Source organism: Pan paniscus, chromosome 6 (assembly GCF_029289425.2).
Source record: "Pan paniscus chromosome 6, NHGRI_mPanPan1-v2.0_pri, whole genome shotgun sequence".
In the NCBI taxonomy this organism is placed as follows: Eukaryota; Metazoa; Chordata; class Mammalia; order Primates; family Hominidae; genus Pan; species Pan paniscus.
This window is the reverse complement of record NC_073255.2, coordinates 36,541,943-36,556,958: the sequence shown is the minus strand read 5'-3', so window position 1 is coordinate 36,556,958 and position 15,016 is coordinate 36,541,943. Positions and strand designations below refer to the sequence as shown.

The following is a 15,016-nucleotide window of genomic DNA, read 5'->3' as shown; positions in this document are numbered from 1 at the left end:
CAGAGAGCAGACTTTTCCTAAAGGTTTAGGATGATAGCACAGCAGAATCAACTATTTAAAAATTTAAAAATTAGGGCCAGACGTGGTGGCTCATGCCTGTAATCCCAGCATTTTGGGAGGCTGAGGTGGGTGGATCACGAGGTCAGGAGTTCGAGACCAGCCTGTCCAATATGGTGAAACCCTGTTTCTACTAAAAAATACAAAAAATAGCTGGGTGTGGTGGCACACGCCTGTAGTCTCAGCTACTTGGGAGGCTGAGGCAGGAGAATCACTTGAACCTGGGAGACAGAGGTTGCAGTGAGCCAAGATGGTGCTACTGCACTCCAGCCTGTGCGACAGAGTGAGACTCTGTCTCAAAAAAAAATAATAATAAAATAAATTAGACAACAGCGACCACAAAATATCAGCCTCCCTTTGCAGAGGATTTCTCACAGGCTGTGGGTTCCCGAGGCACCGATTTGTCTGCGTCTTCTCGCCCTTCTTCTACCAAGACCTTTCTCCTCCCCTGTTGTATTCAAATTCCTGTGAATGTGCAGCATGGTCCACTTCTCACCCCCTACACCACACATTTTCAAGGCGTAGAAGCTCACCACATTTTTTCAGCACCACATATTTTCAAGACATGTGAGCTCACCCTGACAAACAATGGGCATTGACTCTGGGTCACACTCTTATAAGCACAAAAAACCCACAGCAGATTTGAAATGGCAGTGTTTCCCTTAAACAAAATCCAATCCTTAGGGCAAGACCAGTCCACGTAAGGAAAGAACCCAATAAATATATCCTTTCCACTTCCACCACCACCTCTCCTGCCCACCCCACTTGAGCCTGCCCAGGAGTTCTGCTTGTTTATTTTTTTCCCATTCAGTTATAATATCAACCTCACAAAGGTAGGGCAGTGACTTTCATTTATAGGTGCTTAGAGAATGCAAATTCTCTTGTCTTCCTACCTTTTCCTTCTGCAAGCCAGTTAAGCCTTATCATGAGCACAGCCACCAAGCTTTTGAAATAGAACAGACACTCCAGCATCCCTCTGTTAGGATTTCTTGTCCCTGCAGGATAGAAGGAGAAGGTAGAGATGGTTGATAGCCACTATTTTTTAAGTCTAGGATTTTCATCCAAATCTCTGTTCCTTAGATGAAAGGCCACTTGTACATCAGCAAGCTTTCAGTTTGTTTTCCCATTGGCTGCAATTTCACACGATCAATTATATTCTCTTTGATCCATTTTCAATTTAAAAGAAATCTCTGTTGGAACAACATGCTGATTTATTGAGAGTTTGTCAAATTAGGTTGGAACTGGGGATGCCCTGGGACTGAGGGTGGGAGTGGGTGAAGGCTTCATGACTTGGCCTCCAAGCGTGGCCCTGATGTAGCCTCAAGTGCCGTCAGCAAGGCCAGTCGAGGCAAGAGAAGGCCCTGCATCATAGATGGTGACAGTAGGCCTTTGCTAGTGGTTTTATTTTTAAGACTGATCTAGGAGACTTATGAGTATTCATTATACTTTTGTTACAGTCACAGAACATGAAAAGCTGCTTTTGGGGAATAACAAGTGATAATAACTGTGGAATACTCTCCTCATCTGCATATTTTAACTTCACATGTTCATATTTTAACTGCATCTTTAACTCATAATGTTCAACTTGGGTTCTCTGTGAATGTTCACTGGCATGCTTTGTTTTGTACACCTGAATAAGAGATTCAGCTGAGCCAAGCTTATAGAACCACCTCGTCTAGATATCAGTCATTATGGAGACAATTCTTGTATGGTCATTGCTCTTTTAGCAGCATCTCTTATGACTCACTAGGTAAAGAAAGATTCCAAACTTTTGTAAGACACAAAGGTAAAAGGATACTAAATAAATATAACAAGAGAGAAAAATATATGTGACTGTGAAACTGCCTTTGCAAAATTATGACAGTAAGAGAAATCTGACATAGTTGATTCCCTCTTGCTTCTGATCTCCAAGCTGCCCTTGGTCATTCCTGGGTGTAGGCTAAGCTAACTTCAGGAGGAATTTAGTTTATAGTTTAACTTGAAAGGGAGGATAATAATAGTCCCTCCCTAAAACTAATCCCTTCCTTGCTCAGGGACCAAAAACTGCCTTTGTAAGACTGACGAAAGGCCACAAGAACAGGATTATGGGAGGAGCCTGAACTCTGCTAAAATGTAGGCACAGTTTCTATAATCCTTTCCTGCTCAGGAGTTATATGGCCAGAGGGTTGTAGAACCCAAGACTGATTTTTTTTTTTTTGAGATGTTTTTCAGACTGACTCCACCTGGACTTGTGACTCCTGACTCAACTGATCCTGTGACCACACCCAGCGGCAGACTCGGTGCATGAGGACCATTTTCCACACCCTTATGATCTCATCCCTAACCAATCAGCAGCTCCCATTCCCCAACCCCTGCCCACCAACTTGCCCATAAAATCTCCTCAACTCAGAGCCCTGGAGCCTTCAGGGAGACTGATGTAAGTGATAAGTAAGTGTAAGTTCTCCAGTGTAGGCCAGCCTTGTGTCAGTTAAACTCTTTCTCTACTGCAATGCTGAGATCTCAGTGGACTGATTTTTTTTTTCTGTGCAGGAGGTAGGAAGAACTCATCAGGTGATTACAATCATAGTGGGCAAAAATTTGAAATGATAGAACACTGCTCTAGCATAGTCGGTTTCAAAATCCAGGTAATAATTTTTGAGAACCCACCAGGTTCCTGGCACTTTAATATATGCTAATATATTTTTTAACTCTTATAATGAACCTGTGTGGGAAGACTTACTGTCCTTATTGTTGATTAGCCAATGGGTTAAATTTTTCAGAAAGTTTGCAGAACTAGTGAGGAAAGGTAGAAAGGAGGTTCAGTTGAGGTCCTTTGATTGCACTGCTATATATTTTTTCCATGCATTGTGTTGTTCACACAGACTTTTCTGGTGTGCCCCTTTGTTGAGCCTGCTCACTGGCATCACAAGTTTTTCATATTCAACCATGCTCCTGTCATCCAACATAGAATTCAGGACCAGCAGCAATGGCATGATTCTTCTCAACACTCAGGATTATTAGTTTCCCTCTCCCTCTTAGGCCAGGATTGATTGTGTCCTCTACTGAACCCACGTCATGAAGCATTTCTAGAAGAAGACCTACCTACCTTTCTAGGAGAAGAGCTGACATTACCACCCACACATTTGGACCTCTGGCCTCCATGCACCATTGCTCATTGAATGCATCTTCCCCACCTCTCATCAGTTAATCCAAATGGTTGGCTCTTTCTTCAACTTGTGGCTTTTTTTACCTGTCCTGTCAATTAGGACATGTCGACAGCATAGTCCATGTGGGAAAAAAAAATTCCCTAATTTTTGTGTTTCCTACTTCTGTGGATATCTGACTCTACACCATTCTCATTCTTCCCTGAAGTCTCAGAGGAAGCTGTGTTCTCATGTTTAAAACTTGTTTCCCCCACTGAACCATATCCGGTTTCTACTGCTGAAATATACTTATATTTGATTTTTATAGAAAGTCAGCAATGGAATCCAACTATTTTGGATAGATATCCAAACTGCCAGAGCACAGTGATATTTCCACAGGCCCATTCCCCTTGAACTTTCTGAATCTATGAATTTGTCCTTGTCACTCTCTCAGTCCTGTACCTGCACTCCTAATGACTTACTGGACTTCTTCATCTGAGTGTCTTGGAGTGCTGTAAGTGTCACTCCCATATTCTCCTGCAGCTCTTGTACAGTCTTCTCCCTGATGTCTACATTTCTGTTATTGCTACTATCATTTTCCTAGTGACTCATTCTCAAAGTCTTTATCTTTTACATTCCTCAAAATCCATCTTCACATTTGTCACTGATTCTTCTCTGGGATTCTGCTTTTACCTCTGGGTTCCTTCCTTAGGAATTATAGCCGTCCATTGCAAGAGAGATATCCCCTCTCATGTCAGACTCCCCCTGGAGCCAGAAAACCCACCTCCAGTGACCAGTGGCAGAGGCTTTATCAAGAGAAACATGAAGAACAAGTTTGCCAACATGTGCATTCTCCACTGTTGGAGAAGTTTGTCCACTCCTGTCTTACCCAGAGGGCTTCTCACAGAGGGCTTCTGTCAGTCACTGAGAAGACTCAGTACCTGTCAACGAGAAGCGAACATTTTACAGAGAGATCTGGGTACTCCTGACACCTTGCTCAAAGGTCTCTCTTTTCCCCTACTCGCCCACCATACTCAGCATAAAGAGATCAAATGAGTGCAAAGCATTTGAATTCAAATATTCTAAGCCAAAAAGACATAAATATCACCAGACAATTCTGTTCAATAAATAAATACATGGGGAATATACTAACTTTCAAAGGACAAAGTTTCTCATGAAGTGACATCTATTACTTATTACTATTTTGCACCACCTACCTTCACATGGAGCTGCTTGTTGACTGAGCCAGGTCTATTCTCATTTTTGTTCACATGGCTTCATTTTCATTAAATGTCTTTTACTTGCCTTTTGCCTTTGGAAATCTTAGTTGTTCTCCTAGGCCCCACATAAACTTTCACCTTCTCTGGGACTTGGTCCCTGATCTCTCCAAGTAAAAGTGGCCTTTTGCTGGGATTACTCCTCATCATGCTCATTTTACTTATTTGAGACATTAAATCATTCCCCCACAAATTACATAGATCCTGGTGCTTTCCTACTATATTATCATTTCCTGGAGAGCAGGGACCATCCCATTTCTTTTTCATACTATATCCTCCGTAGTGATCAACATAGTGCTTTATGTAAAACAGATCCTTGAAAATGTAATGAGAGGACGTGGTACCAAATGGAAACAAGATAGGGATGGGAAATGTATACATTCAGGGAAAATATTACCACTCTTCATCTCCCACTTCCAGCAGACTATCACTAATTTTTCTCACCAGGCTTAGAAATAGTCTCAGAAACCTTCTCGACACAGAGCTCCAGGCAATTGGTTCCAATCCACTGGAGTTTTCATTCTGTTAAAATCAATTAGCATCCATAGATGAAGAGAGAGCATAGTTTTGCCTTTATCTTAATGCTCTGTTGTGCTGGTTAAACATCTCTTTATGTGCCAAAATCTCACTTCATCCAGATAAATAAATTTATGTTTAAAGATTGAAATGTCATATCTTTCAAAAAAAAAGCTACTTTGCTCTTCATATATCTCTGCTATATTTTTAAGATTCAAAATCCCTGGTGAAGAGAGGAACACAGCTCCAGCCCTTAGAGCCTTACCTTTAAAAGTAGGCAATTTGAACCTTTCTTTTCCTCAAACATCCTACCACTGAAAGTACTGCAGTTTCCCGAATTTTGGAAACAAATACCAGAGTGTGATCTCACCACTTACTAAACTAGGCTAAAATGCCTTGGGAGATGTTGTGTTAGATAGCACAGTTGTGTTTTCTATGAACTGCGTCCCATCTTAAAAGAATTTGAATGTTAATAAGCCACATACAATGGTGTCACTGAAAGGGCATATCATGCCTTGATCATTTCTAGAAATGAGGTTGAAGCCATGATGATTAAGTGGCTCAAAGGTTTCCATGGGCACGCAAAAAATTATACTGGTTTATTTAATTTGATGTACTCAAGCAACAGATCGCACCTGACGCGCTCACAGTCACTTCTTAGGCTGCACTGCCACCTGGTGTCCTGTAGAGGCATGAGTTTCAGGGAATCCTTCAAGGTAGTTTTTAGCTGGATGAATGTAGTCTTAGATTTCAAAAGCGCAAGCAGGTTGTGAAGTATACCATTTTCATTCACTACATTTCTGTATAGGTTTGTTCCTTCATCAAACACAGGGATTAGCTTCTTGAAAAGTCATATTGTTTAGGTGTATGTGTGTGTGTGTGTGTGTGTGTTTGTCTACATAAAGAAACCTTAATCTGTGAAGAAAATAGAGCTCAGGGAAATAGTGTGAGAGGAACTGTAGGAATCATAGTAAATATAATAAAGACAGAACTCTAAATAAATGACAATACCCATGATATTTTATATATGGAAATAATAATGACTACAGCACCATTAATGTCTATTTATTAATCTTAGTATGCTAATGCTGACCCAACTTCCATTTCTAAGGCTGTTCCCCCGCCTGTCTCTTCTAGAGAAGCTGTAAACACTAAACACTCAACTTCCCAGTTGTCCTACATCTGGGGGCAGCCTCTCCCAGTTCTCCTTTTCCTGCCTGGAGTGCCCACTTGAGCTTGGAGATATAGCAGCCCATGAGTTCATGACAAGCATGGAAATGAAATCTGACATGCTCTATGTGGCAGAGCAGAAAGACTGAATTTGCCTGGGCTCCAATTAAATTACTGAACTGCTACGCCAGCCCTGGCTGACTTCTTGGGAGTTACTACTGTATGAGAAAAATAAACCCCTATTATTTCTTTAAGTTGCTGTTAAGTTAGTATTTCTGTTGTTACTCCAGAAGCCAGTTTCTAATTAAGTAGAAAACCCTGCTTCCCTGAAATTTGAGTGAAATGCTTACACATTAGATTTATTTTACTTTTTTGCAGAACAGAATTGGTGTGTGTGTGTGTGTGCGCACACACACACACACTGCATCCTCCAGTGAACTTCTCAATGCTGATGTGATTTTATGACTTCAGTCATTGACAGCATGGTTCTAGCGTCCTCTGAAGTGGAAACTGTCATTTTTTCTTACACTCCTATTGACTCTCCTGTCTTACTTGTGGCAGGGCTGCAGCCTCAGGCATCTGAAGGACAGATAAGCACATTCCAAGGAGGGGGAAGAGCAGGAGCAAAGAGCACACACTTTTGATCTGAAGAAGGCCCGTGTTATGGTTGCCGAGTGAACAACTGGGAGGCTGGCATAAGATGAGACTCTCAGGATAAGCAAGGGCTACATCATGTTATGGATTAGACTTGATATTAAATGTAATGAAAATAGTTTCTACCAAGTCTTAGCAGGATCCCAGCAGGATAAAAGTCATATTTCACAAAGATTGTTGTGGCTGCCAAATGGAGATGGATGGGTAGAGGGTAGGAGAAAAAATTAAGAAGTCAACAACAAAAAAACTATAGAGATAGGGAGGAATTGAGGCCAGACTAGGGGGTGGCATTGGAAATAGGGAGGTAGTAGATTTGTTATGAACTTGGGAATTAGAATCAACAGAATTTGGATAGAGAGTTGAAGAGAGTTTGGGCACCAGTGAGGGCGAATGTAGGCACTGGTTACTGAGAGATCATTGGAGTAGGGTGGGGAAGGTGAAGAGGGACCACATTGGGGACAGAATAGAAAACAGTTTTGCATTTGCAGAGTTTATAAGACACACAATGAGCAGTTTGATTGGCTGGCCAGGTGCTCAGAAGAAGGTTCAAAATAGAACTAGAAACTTCAAAAGGACCACACTACACAATTTCCAAATGTTCCTGGTCCACCTGTCCTCCCCCTCAACTATATTTATCATGACTTTTGGTGGCCTAGGTGGGTTCTGTGAATTAATCTTTGAGAATGTGGAACGCAAAGATCTTAGAGGAGAATGTAACACCAGTGTGGTGTTTCAGTGAAGGAAGATTGGCAAGTGCTGCTTTAGAAAATAATTTTAGAGATAGGTTCTTCTTGTGCTGCCCAGGGTGGCCTCGAACACCTGGGTTCAAGGGATCCTCCCGCCTCAGCCTCCCAAGTTGCTGGGACTTCAGGTGTGCACCACCACAGCTGGCTTGTGCTGCTTGAATTCGGTTAAAATGTAGTCCCGAGGCTCTAATTCATAAGAAACTTGTAGTTATTAAAAGAAACAGAAACTGCATAGTCTAGGCAGCCATCAGCAAATGGCTTTAGGAAAGTGTTGGCTTCTGAGTTATGTTACAAACTGGTTAGTGCCGGAAAAGCACAGGACTCAGGGTCTTCATGAGCAAGTGGAAGTCCGATGGGACGTTTGTTCTTTGTTGTTTTCTTACTGGAATGTGCAGGATGTGTGTACTCATTGTCCACAAATGTGTACCAGTCTCATTCTCTTTCTTCATGCCTTTATTCCTGATCTAGAATACCACTGATTCATTCCTTTGTTCAGTAATATTGGTCAAATTCCTTTCCTGTTTCAGGTGCTAAGAATGCAGCAGTGACTAAAACACAGTCTTAGGTCTCCGGAGCTCTCATCCAGTGGGCAGATAGTTTTAGGAGCAAATAGCTAGCAAACAACGTGATGAGGGCTATGCCTGAGCTGTGAAAACAGAAGGAGTTGTTAACTCTGGGGATGCTGCAGGAAGAGAATTGGGGCACATGGGACCTGGTCCCTGCCTCCCTCCCCAGTATCTTCTGCAGCCACAGCCATTTTCCACCCCTTATGCCTTTCATGCCAGTCATACCAAAGATTGTCTTCATCCCTAGGTAAGCTCATTTCTTCCTGATCCCTATGATGAGCCACATTCTGGGAGAATATGTCTGTAACTGCCTAAAAGGAAGACAAACCTTTCTTGCTACAGGCAGGTAAAATATAGGCTGGAATAAAACCCAGTCACCAGAACCTTGTTAGAAGTCTAAAGAAGATGAAAATGGGTAAAAATAACTGAAAATACACGTGAAAATTAAAGTGAAAAATAAGATACAAAGCAGTTAAAACATAGTAGAATAAAATTTAGAGAAAAGTGAAATAATGTAACAATTTGAGAGATTATAGTAGTTAAGGAAAGGAATGAGAAAATTGATAATACTGCACATAATTGAGTGGATACATTTATTTTAGAATAGGAACAGTTAAAGATTAAAAATATGAAGTTAAAATATGGTAAAGGATTGAAGCTGGATAAGGTAAGGTATATATTATGAAACTTTAGAAAGATGTAAAATTCAACTAAAACCAGTTAATCTAGTTACCATCGCCTTATGTAGACTTTCCAAATTTCTCATAAGTAATAATACTCAGGAAAGATAAAATATAAAGAAAAATAGAAATAAAAAAGGTGAAAAGTCACAGCACCACAAAGCTGAGACTAAAAGATCAAAACAACATTATATTATAAATATCGTTAAACAAATTAGTAAACACAAAATGTACAATATGCAATTCTATTTTTTATTTTTTTGAGACAGGGTCTTTGTCTGTTGCCCAGGCTGGAGTGCAGTGGCATGATCACTGCAGCCTCAAACTCCTAGACTCAAGAGATCCTCCCACTTCAGCCTCCTGAGTAGCTGGGACTACAGGCATGTACCATCACTCCTGGCTAATTTTTCAGTTTTTTGTAGAGACAGGGTCTTGCTACGTTTCCCAGGCTGGTCTCAAACTCCTGACTTAAAATGATCCTTCTTCCTCAGCCTCCCAAAGTGCTGAGATTACAGATGTGAGCCACCGTGCCTGGCCTGAAAATGCAATCCTTGATGAGATAGTGAGGCATTTTTCCTCAATTAGTACATGAATCCATTGCCATATATTATTTATTGCTAGAATGATATGATGTTTCATTTTTAGCATTGAGAAAACTAGTTCGCATAAATAAGGATATGGAAATAGAAGAAGTTTTATTATAGTAATGTTCCTTAAATCTTTGAACTCTCTTTGGGTAATGTGTCAAAAATAAGCACATGGTAATCTAGCATTCTGACAGCTTAAATAGATCTTATTTCAATTTTGTTATAAGTGAAGAATTGGAAACTACTTGAGTTGGAGAAGGATTTATAACCCAGGCATTTGAATCATGCACTTTCTCAATTTTTTAAAGTGCACTAAAAGTCTTACTTAGACTCATCAAATGATTGTAAATTATATATCTATATGTGCCTGTCTGCATGTGTATACATAACATATGTATGTTAGTCATTCACTGCTTGGAAAAAAAGAAACATTAATTATAACACACCTTTGTCAATATTATTATTTTTCTTGTGTCATGTTGGAGGGTGGGATAGTGGGTGACTTTGTTTGCAGAATTCCCTAAATAGCAGCAAAGAGCCCATTGCCATCCAAAGGAATCCCATGAGGGCAGCTCAAAGAGAGTGGAAATGCCACATTCTAGCCCTTCAGAGCAAAAGGTGCAAGACACGGGGAGACAAGTGCTAGACAGGCTTACACAGCCAGTATTTCATGGCATGCCTTCCTTTTGTAGAGTGGGACAAGGTAAGATAGGAAATGACAGCCTGCATGAACGTGTAGGCCAGTGCTCAGGCAGATCGGTTTTGGGAAAGAGAGAGAGAGTAAAGTCAAAAATTAGGAAACTAAATTATTTAAAGTGTTCTACGTCAATGTGCCCTCAGAAAGTTCATGATCCACATGGTGGGCAAATCCCATTTGCAGACAGCTGTTTGAGACCACCATTTTGGGTGCCTAATTGGTTCTCCTTGGGTGAGGACACTAATTCTAGGGTTTTACATTTTTGTTTAGTTGGGGGAGAGGGCAACACTGACTGAGTGTTCACCAAACTGGTTCCCTTTCCTGCACTGAGAGTGTGCTTTTACGTGACCATAAGGAGGACCTCCACTCGTGCCCTGGGCTTCTGAGCACACCTCCATTATTGAACTTATTCTGTAGCTCCATGGCTTGCTAGCTGTGTGACCTTGGACAAATGATCCAATCCTTCAAGTAACCACTTTCTTTGGATTAAGTGCATATCCTAGCAGCCGGAATGATTACATTAGAAAATGCACTAAAGCTCATAACATAGTGCCCGACACATGGTCAGTGCTCAATGAATGATTATTTACATTCCCATCAAGATCACGATGCTTCCAGGAGCCTTCATAAAACAAGGGCATTCCCTCTCACCCATGGCGTAGATTTCTAGGGGCCCCATGAAGGCTCTCTTGCACCCTACCCTTTCTATAAATTTTCCTTGAACTGGCTGATGCCTGAGTAAGGCTTCATTCCACTCATTTAAAGATGAGATCATCACTAAAATTTGCTCCAGAAGAGCTGGTGTGTGTGTGTGTGTGTGTGTGTGTGTGTGTGTGTCTAAAAGTTACTGCTGACGTCAATCACTGACGTTTTAGTGAACAGGAAATCTTCCAGAGTTCTGCAAGAACTCAATAGGTAATCAGACAGCACGAGCAGAAGGAAGTCAAGGATTTGAGGATGGAAACAGGCAGGTGGGGGCATTTATAGGGGTGTGGGATGAGGTACATGCATATGTATATGTGGGGGGCAGGGGCGTGGGGGAAGGGGAATGAAGTCAGGAGGGGAACTGGTATTCTCCAAGGTGAACAAACCCGTCCTGAGCATTTCCTGTGAGAAGGTCTCCATGGCACAGGCTTTCCTGTGCTAGTTCATCACATATTCACCACATCCTGAGGCAGCCATTACCATCCTGGTCTACCTGGGAGAACATGCAGGCTGAGAGTGCTCTGTGCCCCGCTTCAGGTGACACAGGTGGCACCTGGGGATGCTTCTGTTCCAACCCAGGTCTTCCTGAGTCCCAAGTCTTATTTTTTCCTCACCAGCTGGCCACCACCTCCAAGAAGCCCCTGGGCTTGCTGCCCTCCTGGCCCATGGTGGCCTCTTTTTGAAGTACTTGGTGCTATGGGAATTATGCCCCCTGGGATGGCCTTGCAGAAATGCCTCTCCTAGCTGGTTTGCTTTTCAAGCAGCACTTGTGATATGGCTTGGCAGTGTCTTCACCCAAATCTTACCTTGAATTGCAATAATCCCCACCTGTCAAGGGCAGGGCCAGGTGGCGATAATTGAATCCTGGGGGCAGTTTCCCTTATACTGTTCTTATGGTAGTGAATAAGTCTCAGGAGATCTAATGGTTTTATAAATGGTAGTTCCCCTGCGCAAGCGCTCTTGCCTGCCACCGTGAAGATGTGACTTGCTCCTCATTCACCTACCGCCATGATTGTGAGGCCTCCCCACCCATGCGGAACTGTGAGTCCATTAAACCTCTTTCCTTTGTAATTACCCAGTCTCAGGTATATCTTTATTAGCAGCGTGAGAACAGACTGATACAACCTGATTCCATTGAGATTGGGCTCATGTATCCTCTCTTTAGCCCTTCTCACCTCACGCTCGACTCTTCCTGGGTCTCACACTGGCCTGCTAGGCTGTGTGGCTGGAGGGAGGTGTACACTGAGCATCGTCTAAAGCTGATGCCAGCACTGGGGCACAGGAGAGGACTGGGTGATAGCAGCGGAAAGGTGGGCAGGGATAGGTAAAGGAACTCCAGCCCAAAGGGGAAGGAGACAAATCCCTATGGGCATCTACTAGGGTTTTTCAGGTTTTCTATGCTGTTATTTAACCTATATAACAGTCCTTTGAGGCAAACAGGGCTTAAATCTCTGGTTCTTACCTCTCCTTATTTATGATGATCAAAACTAGAGTGTTTTTGAATGGTTATTGCAGAAGAAATGGACTTTTTTTTTTTTTTTTTTTTTTTTTGAGATGGAGTGTCGCTCTGTCACCCAGGCTGGAGTGCAATGGTGCGATCTTGGCTCACTGCAACCTCCACCTCCCAATTCAAGCAATTCTCCTGCCTTGGCCTCCCGAGTAGCTGGGATTACAGGCACCCACCACCACACCCAGCTAATTTTTGTATTTTTAGTAGAGACAGGATTTCACCATGTTTGCCAGGCTGGTCTCGAACTCCTGACCTCAGGTGATCCACCCACTTCAGCCTCCCCAAGTGCTGGCATTACAGGCATGAGCCACTGCACCCAGCCTGGACTTACTTTTCTACACTACAATATCTTGGAGTAGAGGCAATGTTTTATATTTGAGAGTGAATTCAGACTTATGTTGGCATGTCAGTCTGAACTACTGAAAATCTACATTTTTGATTCTGGGTTTCAAAAGAAACACTTTTATTGTATATGAAGCAAAGAGACCAAACTAGGTTAATGGTGGTGGTATTCATTTATCTATATATTTTTTTCTATAGCTATGGTTAGAATTAGAAGAGTTGGTGGGGTATGGTGGCTCACACCTGTAATGCAAGCACTTTGGGAAGCTGAGGTGGGAGGATTGTTTGAGGCCAGGAGTTCAAGGTCAGCTTGCTCAACAAAGTGAGATACCATCTCTACAAAAAAAAAAAAAAAAAAAAAAAAAGGAATAAAATAAAATTAGCCTGGTGTGGTGGTGCATGCCTGTAGTCCCAGCTATTTGGGACACTGAGGCAGGAGAATCACCTGAGCCCAGGAGTCAAGGCTGCAGTGAGCCATGATCACACCACTGCACTCCAGCCTGGGTGACAGAGTGAGACTCTGTTTTGTTTTGTTTTTTTTTAAAGGGGGAAAAAAAGAATTAGAAGAGTTGTTTTAATGAACAACTAGTTTGTAATTAGAACATCAACTGCATTAAGTGGCTACTTTGCAGATGCCTGAAGGAAACTTGATTCGGCCTCCCCACCTCATTTTACACTGAGCCTCCCCCCACACGAGGGATTCTCATAATTTGGAATACCATGTCTCCTTTTTTGTGCACCCATAGCATTAACTCTATAACATTTTTATCTGTGAGAAAAAAACATTTTGCCAGGCAGAAATAAACCTCAACCTTGCATGAAGGATCACAACACATTGAATACGCAGATTCCAAATCAGTGTTTCCCAAGTATTAAAGGCTCTAGCTAGCATTAGCAAGCAACTGCAATGTGACAATTTTTCCTGCAGGTGGCGGTGGTGTGCAGGGAAAAAAGCCACACTGTTGGACCAAGGTTCCCCAGGATAGAGAAGAATGGAGGCTGGCTTGGTACATTCCACTCAAGTCAGCAAACACATATTGAGCCCTTCCAGTCTCCAGGCACTGCCTTAGGTGTGGGGTGGATCCAGTAGGAGTGAGCCTGGGTCTCCAGTTTGGGGAACTCACAGTCTTAGGGAAGAATGTGTCCTTGTCTATTAGGCAGGATTATTCGGGCTGCCCTTGGAAAACTTAAAAATCAAGCCCACAGCCAGTTTTTCTCTGTCTACAGGCCTCATTGTAGGGACAAAGAAATCCCTAAGGCAAGCCTGCCCACATTTCCAGGGAGTACCTGCTGGTACAAGACCTGGAACGAGAGTGCGTGTTTGCATGTGCTTGGCTGTTCTCATGGGCGTTCATCTCCCCACTGACTCTACAATCAATCAGCCCTTTGTATTTGTGGGTACTACAGCCTTGTGTTCACTCAACTATGGATTGAGAATATTTGGGGAAAAAAAATCCACAAAAAAATTTGCACACAGCAATGCACTGTTGAATCCACATGAATGTGTAGGCATTGTATTAGGTATTATAAGTATTCTAGAGATGATGTAACATATATGGGAGGATGTGCATAGGTTATATGCAAATACTATGCCGCTTTATATAAGAGACTTGAGCATCCTTGGATTTGGGTATGAGGAGGAGGTCCTGAAACCGATCTCCCACAGATACGGAGGGATGACTGTATATACAATTTCGCCACTTCTGCAATTATAATCTATCAAAGGCACAGAAGAAGACAAACAACATGCCCTAGAGCCACAGACCCAAAAGGAAAAAGAAACGGTTGTTTTTTCACCTTCTACTCTGGAGCAGACATTCTATTTTGTAAGCATTATTTCATTTAACATTTATGACTACCCCAAGGTGACAGAAGCAGCTGTTATTCTCACTTGACAGATGAGGAAACTGAAATTCAAAGTTCACAATGTCACCTAAGATCCACAGCTACTAACTGTCCAGGGCAGGACCTGAAGTCTGACCTCAGCAGATAGATGCCTTCTGTACGGTTTGATGAGGCAATAGCAGGCCTGGGACGTTTGCTTATACTGCCCCCATGACACTTAAAGGCAGTGCTTTTTTTTTTTTTTTTTTTTTTTTTTTTTTGAGACAGAGTTTCGCTCTTGTTGCCCAGGCTGGAGTGCAATGGCACGATCTCAGCTCACTGCAACCTCTGCCTCCCGGGTTCAAGCGATTCTCCTGCCTCAGCCTCCCAAGTAGCTGGGATTACAGGCATGCACCACCACGCCTGGCTAATTTTGTATCTTTAGTACAGACAGGGTTTCTCCATGTTGGTCAGGCTGGTCTCAAACTCCCAATCTCAGGTGATCCGCCCATCTCAGCCTCCCAAAGTGCTGGGATTTCAGGCGTGAGCCACTGCGCCCTGCC

General features: G+C 42.4%; 1 protein-coding gene across 3 annotated transcripts in view; it reads left to right on the top strand.

Annotated features, from left to right (window-relative positions):
* PDE1C (phosphodiesterase 1C) overlaps positions 1–15,016 on the top strand; it is a 799,595-nt gene that overhangs the window by 678,750 nt on the left and 105,829 nt on the right. For 2 of the 3 annotated variants that reach the window (XM_063605671.1, XM_063605673.1), the window contains one exon: positions 2,269–5,112. The exons of the other annotated variant lie outside the window; for it this stretch is intronic. In XM_063605671.1, the coding sequence (XP_063461741.1) occupies positions 2,269–2,273 (5 nt within the window). In that variant the 3' untranslated portion in view covers positions 2,274–5,112. Of the gene's footprint in view, positions 1–2,268; positions 5,113–15,016 lie in introns of those variants that run through there. 3 annotated transcript variants of the gene reach the window in all.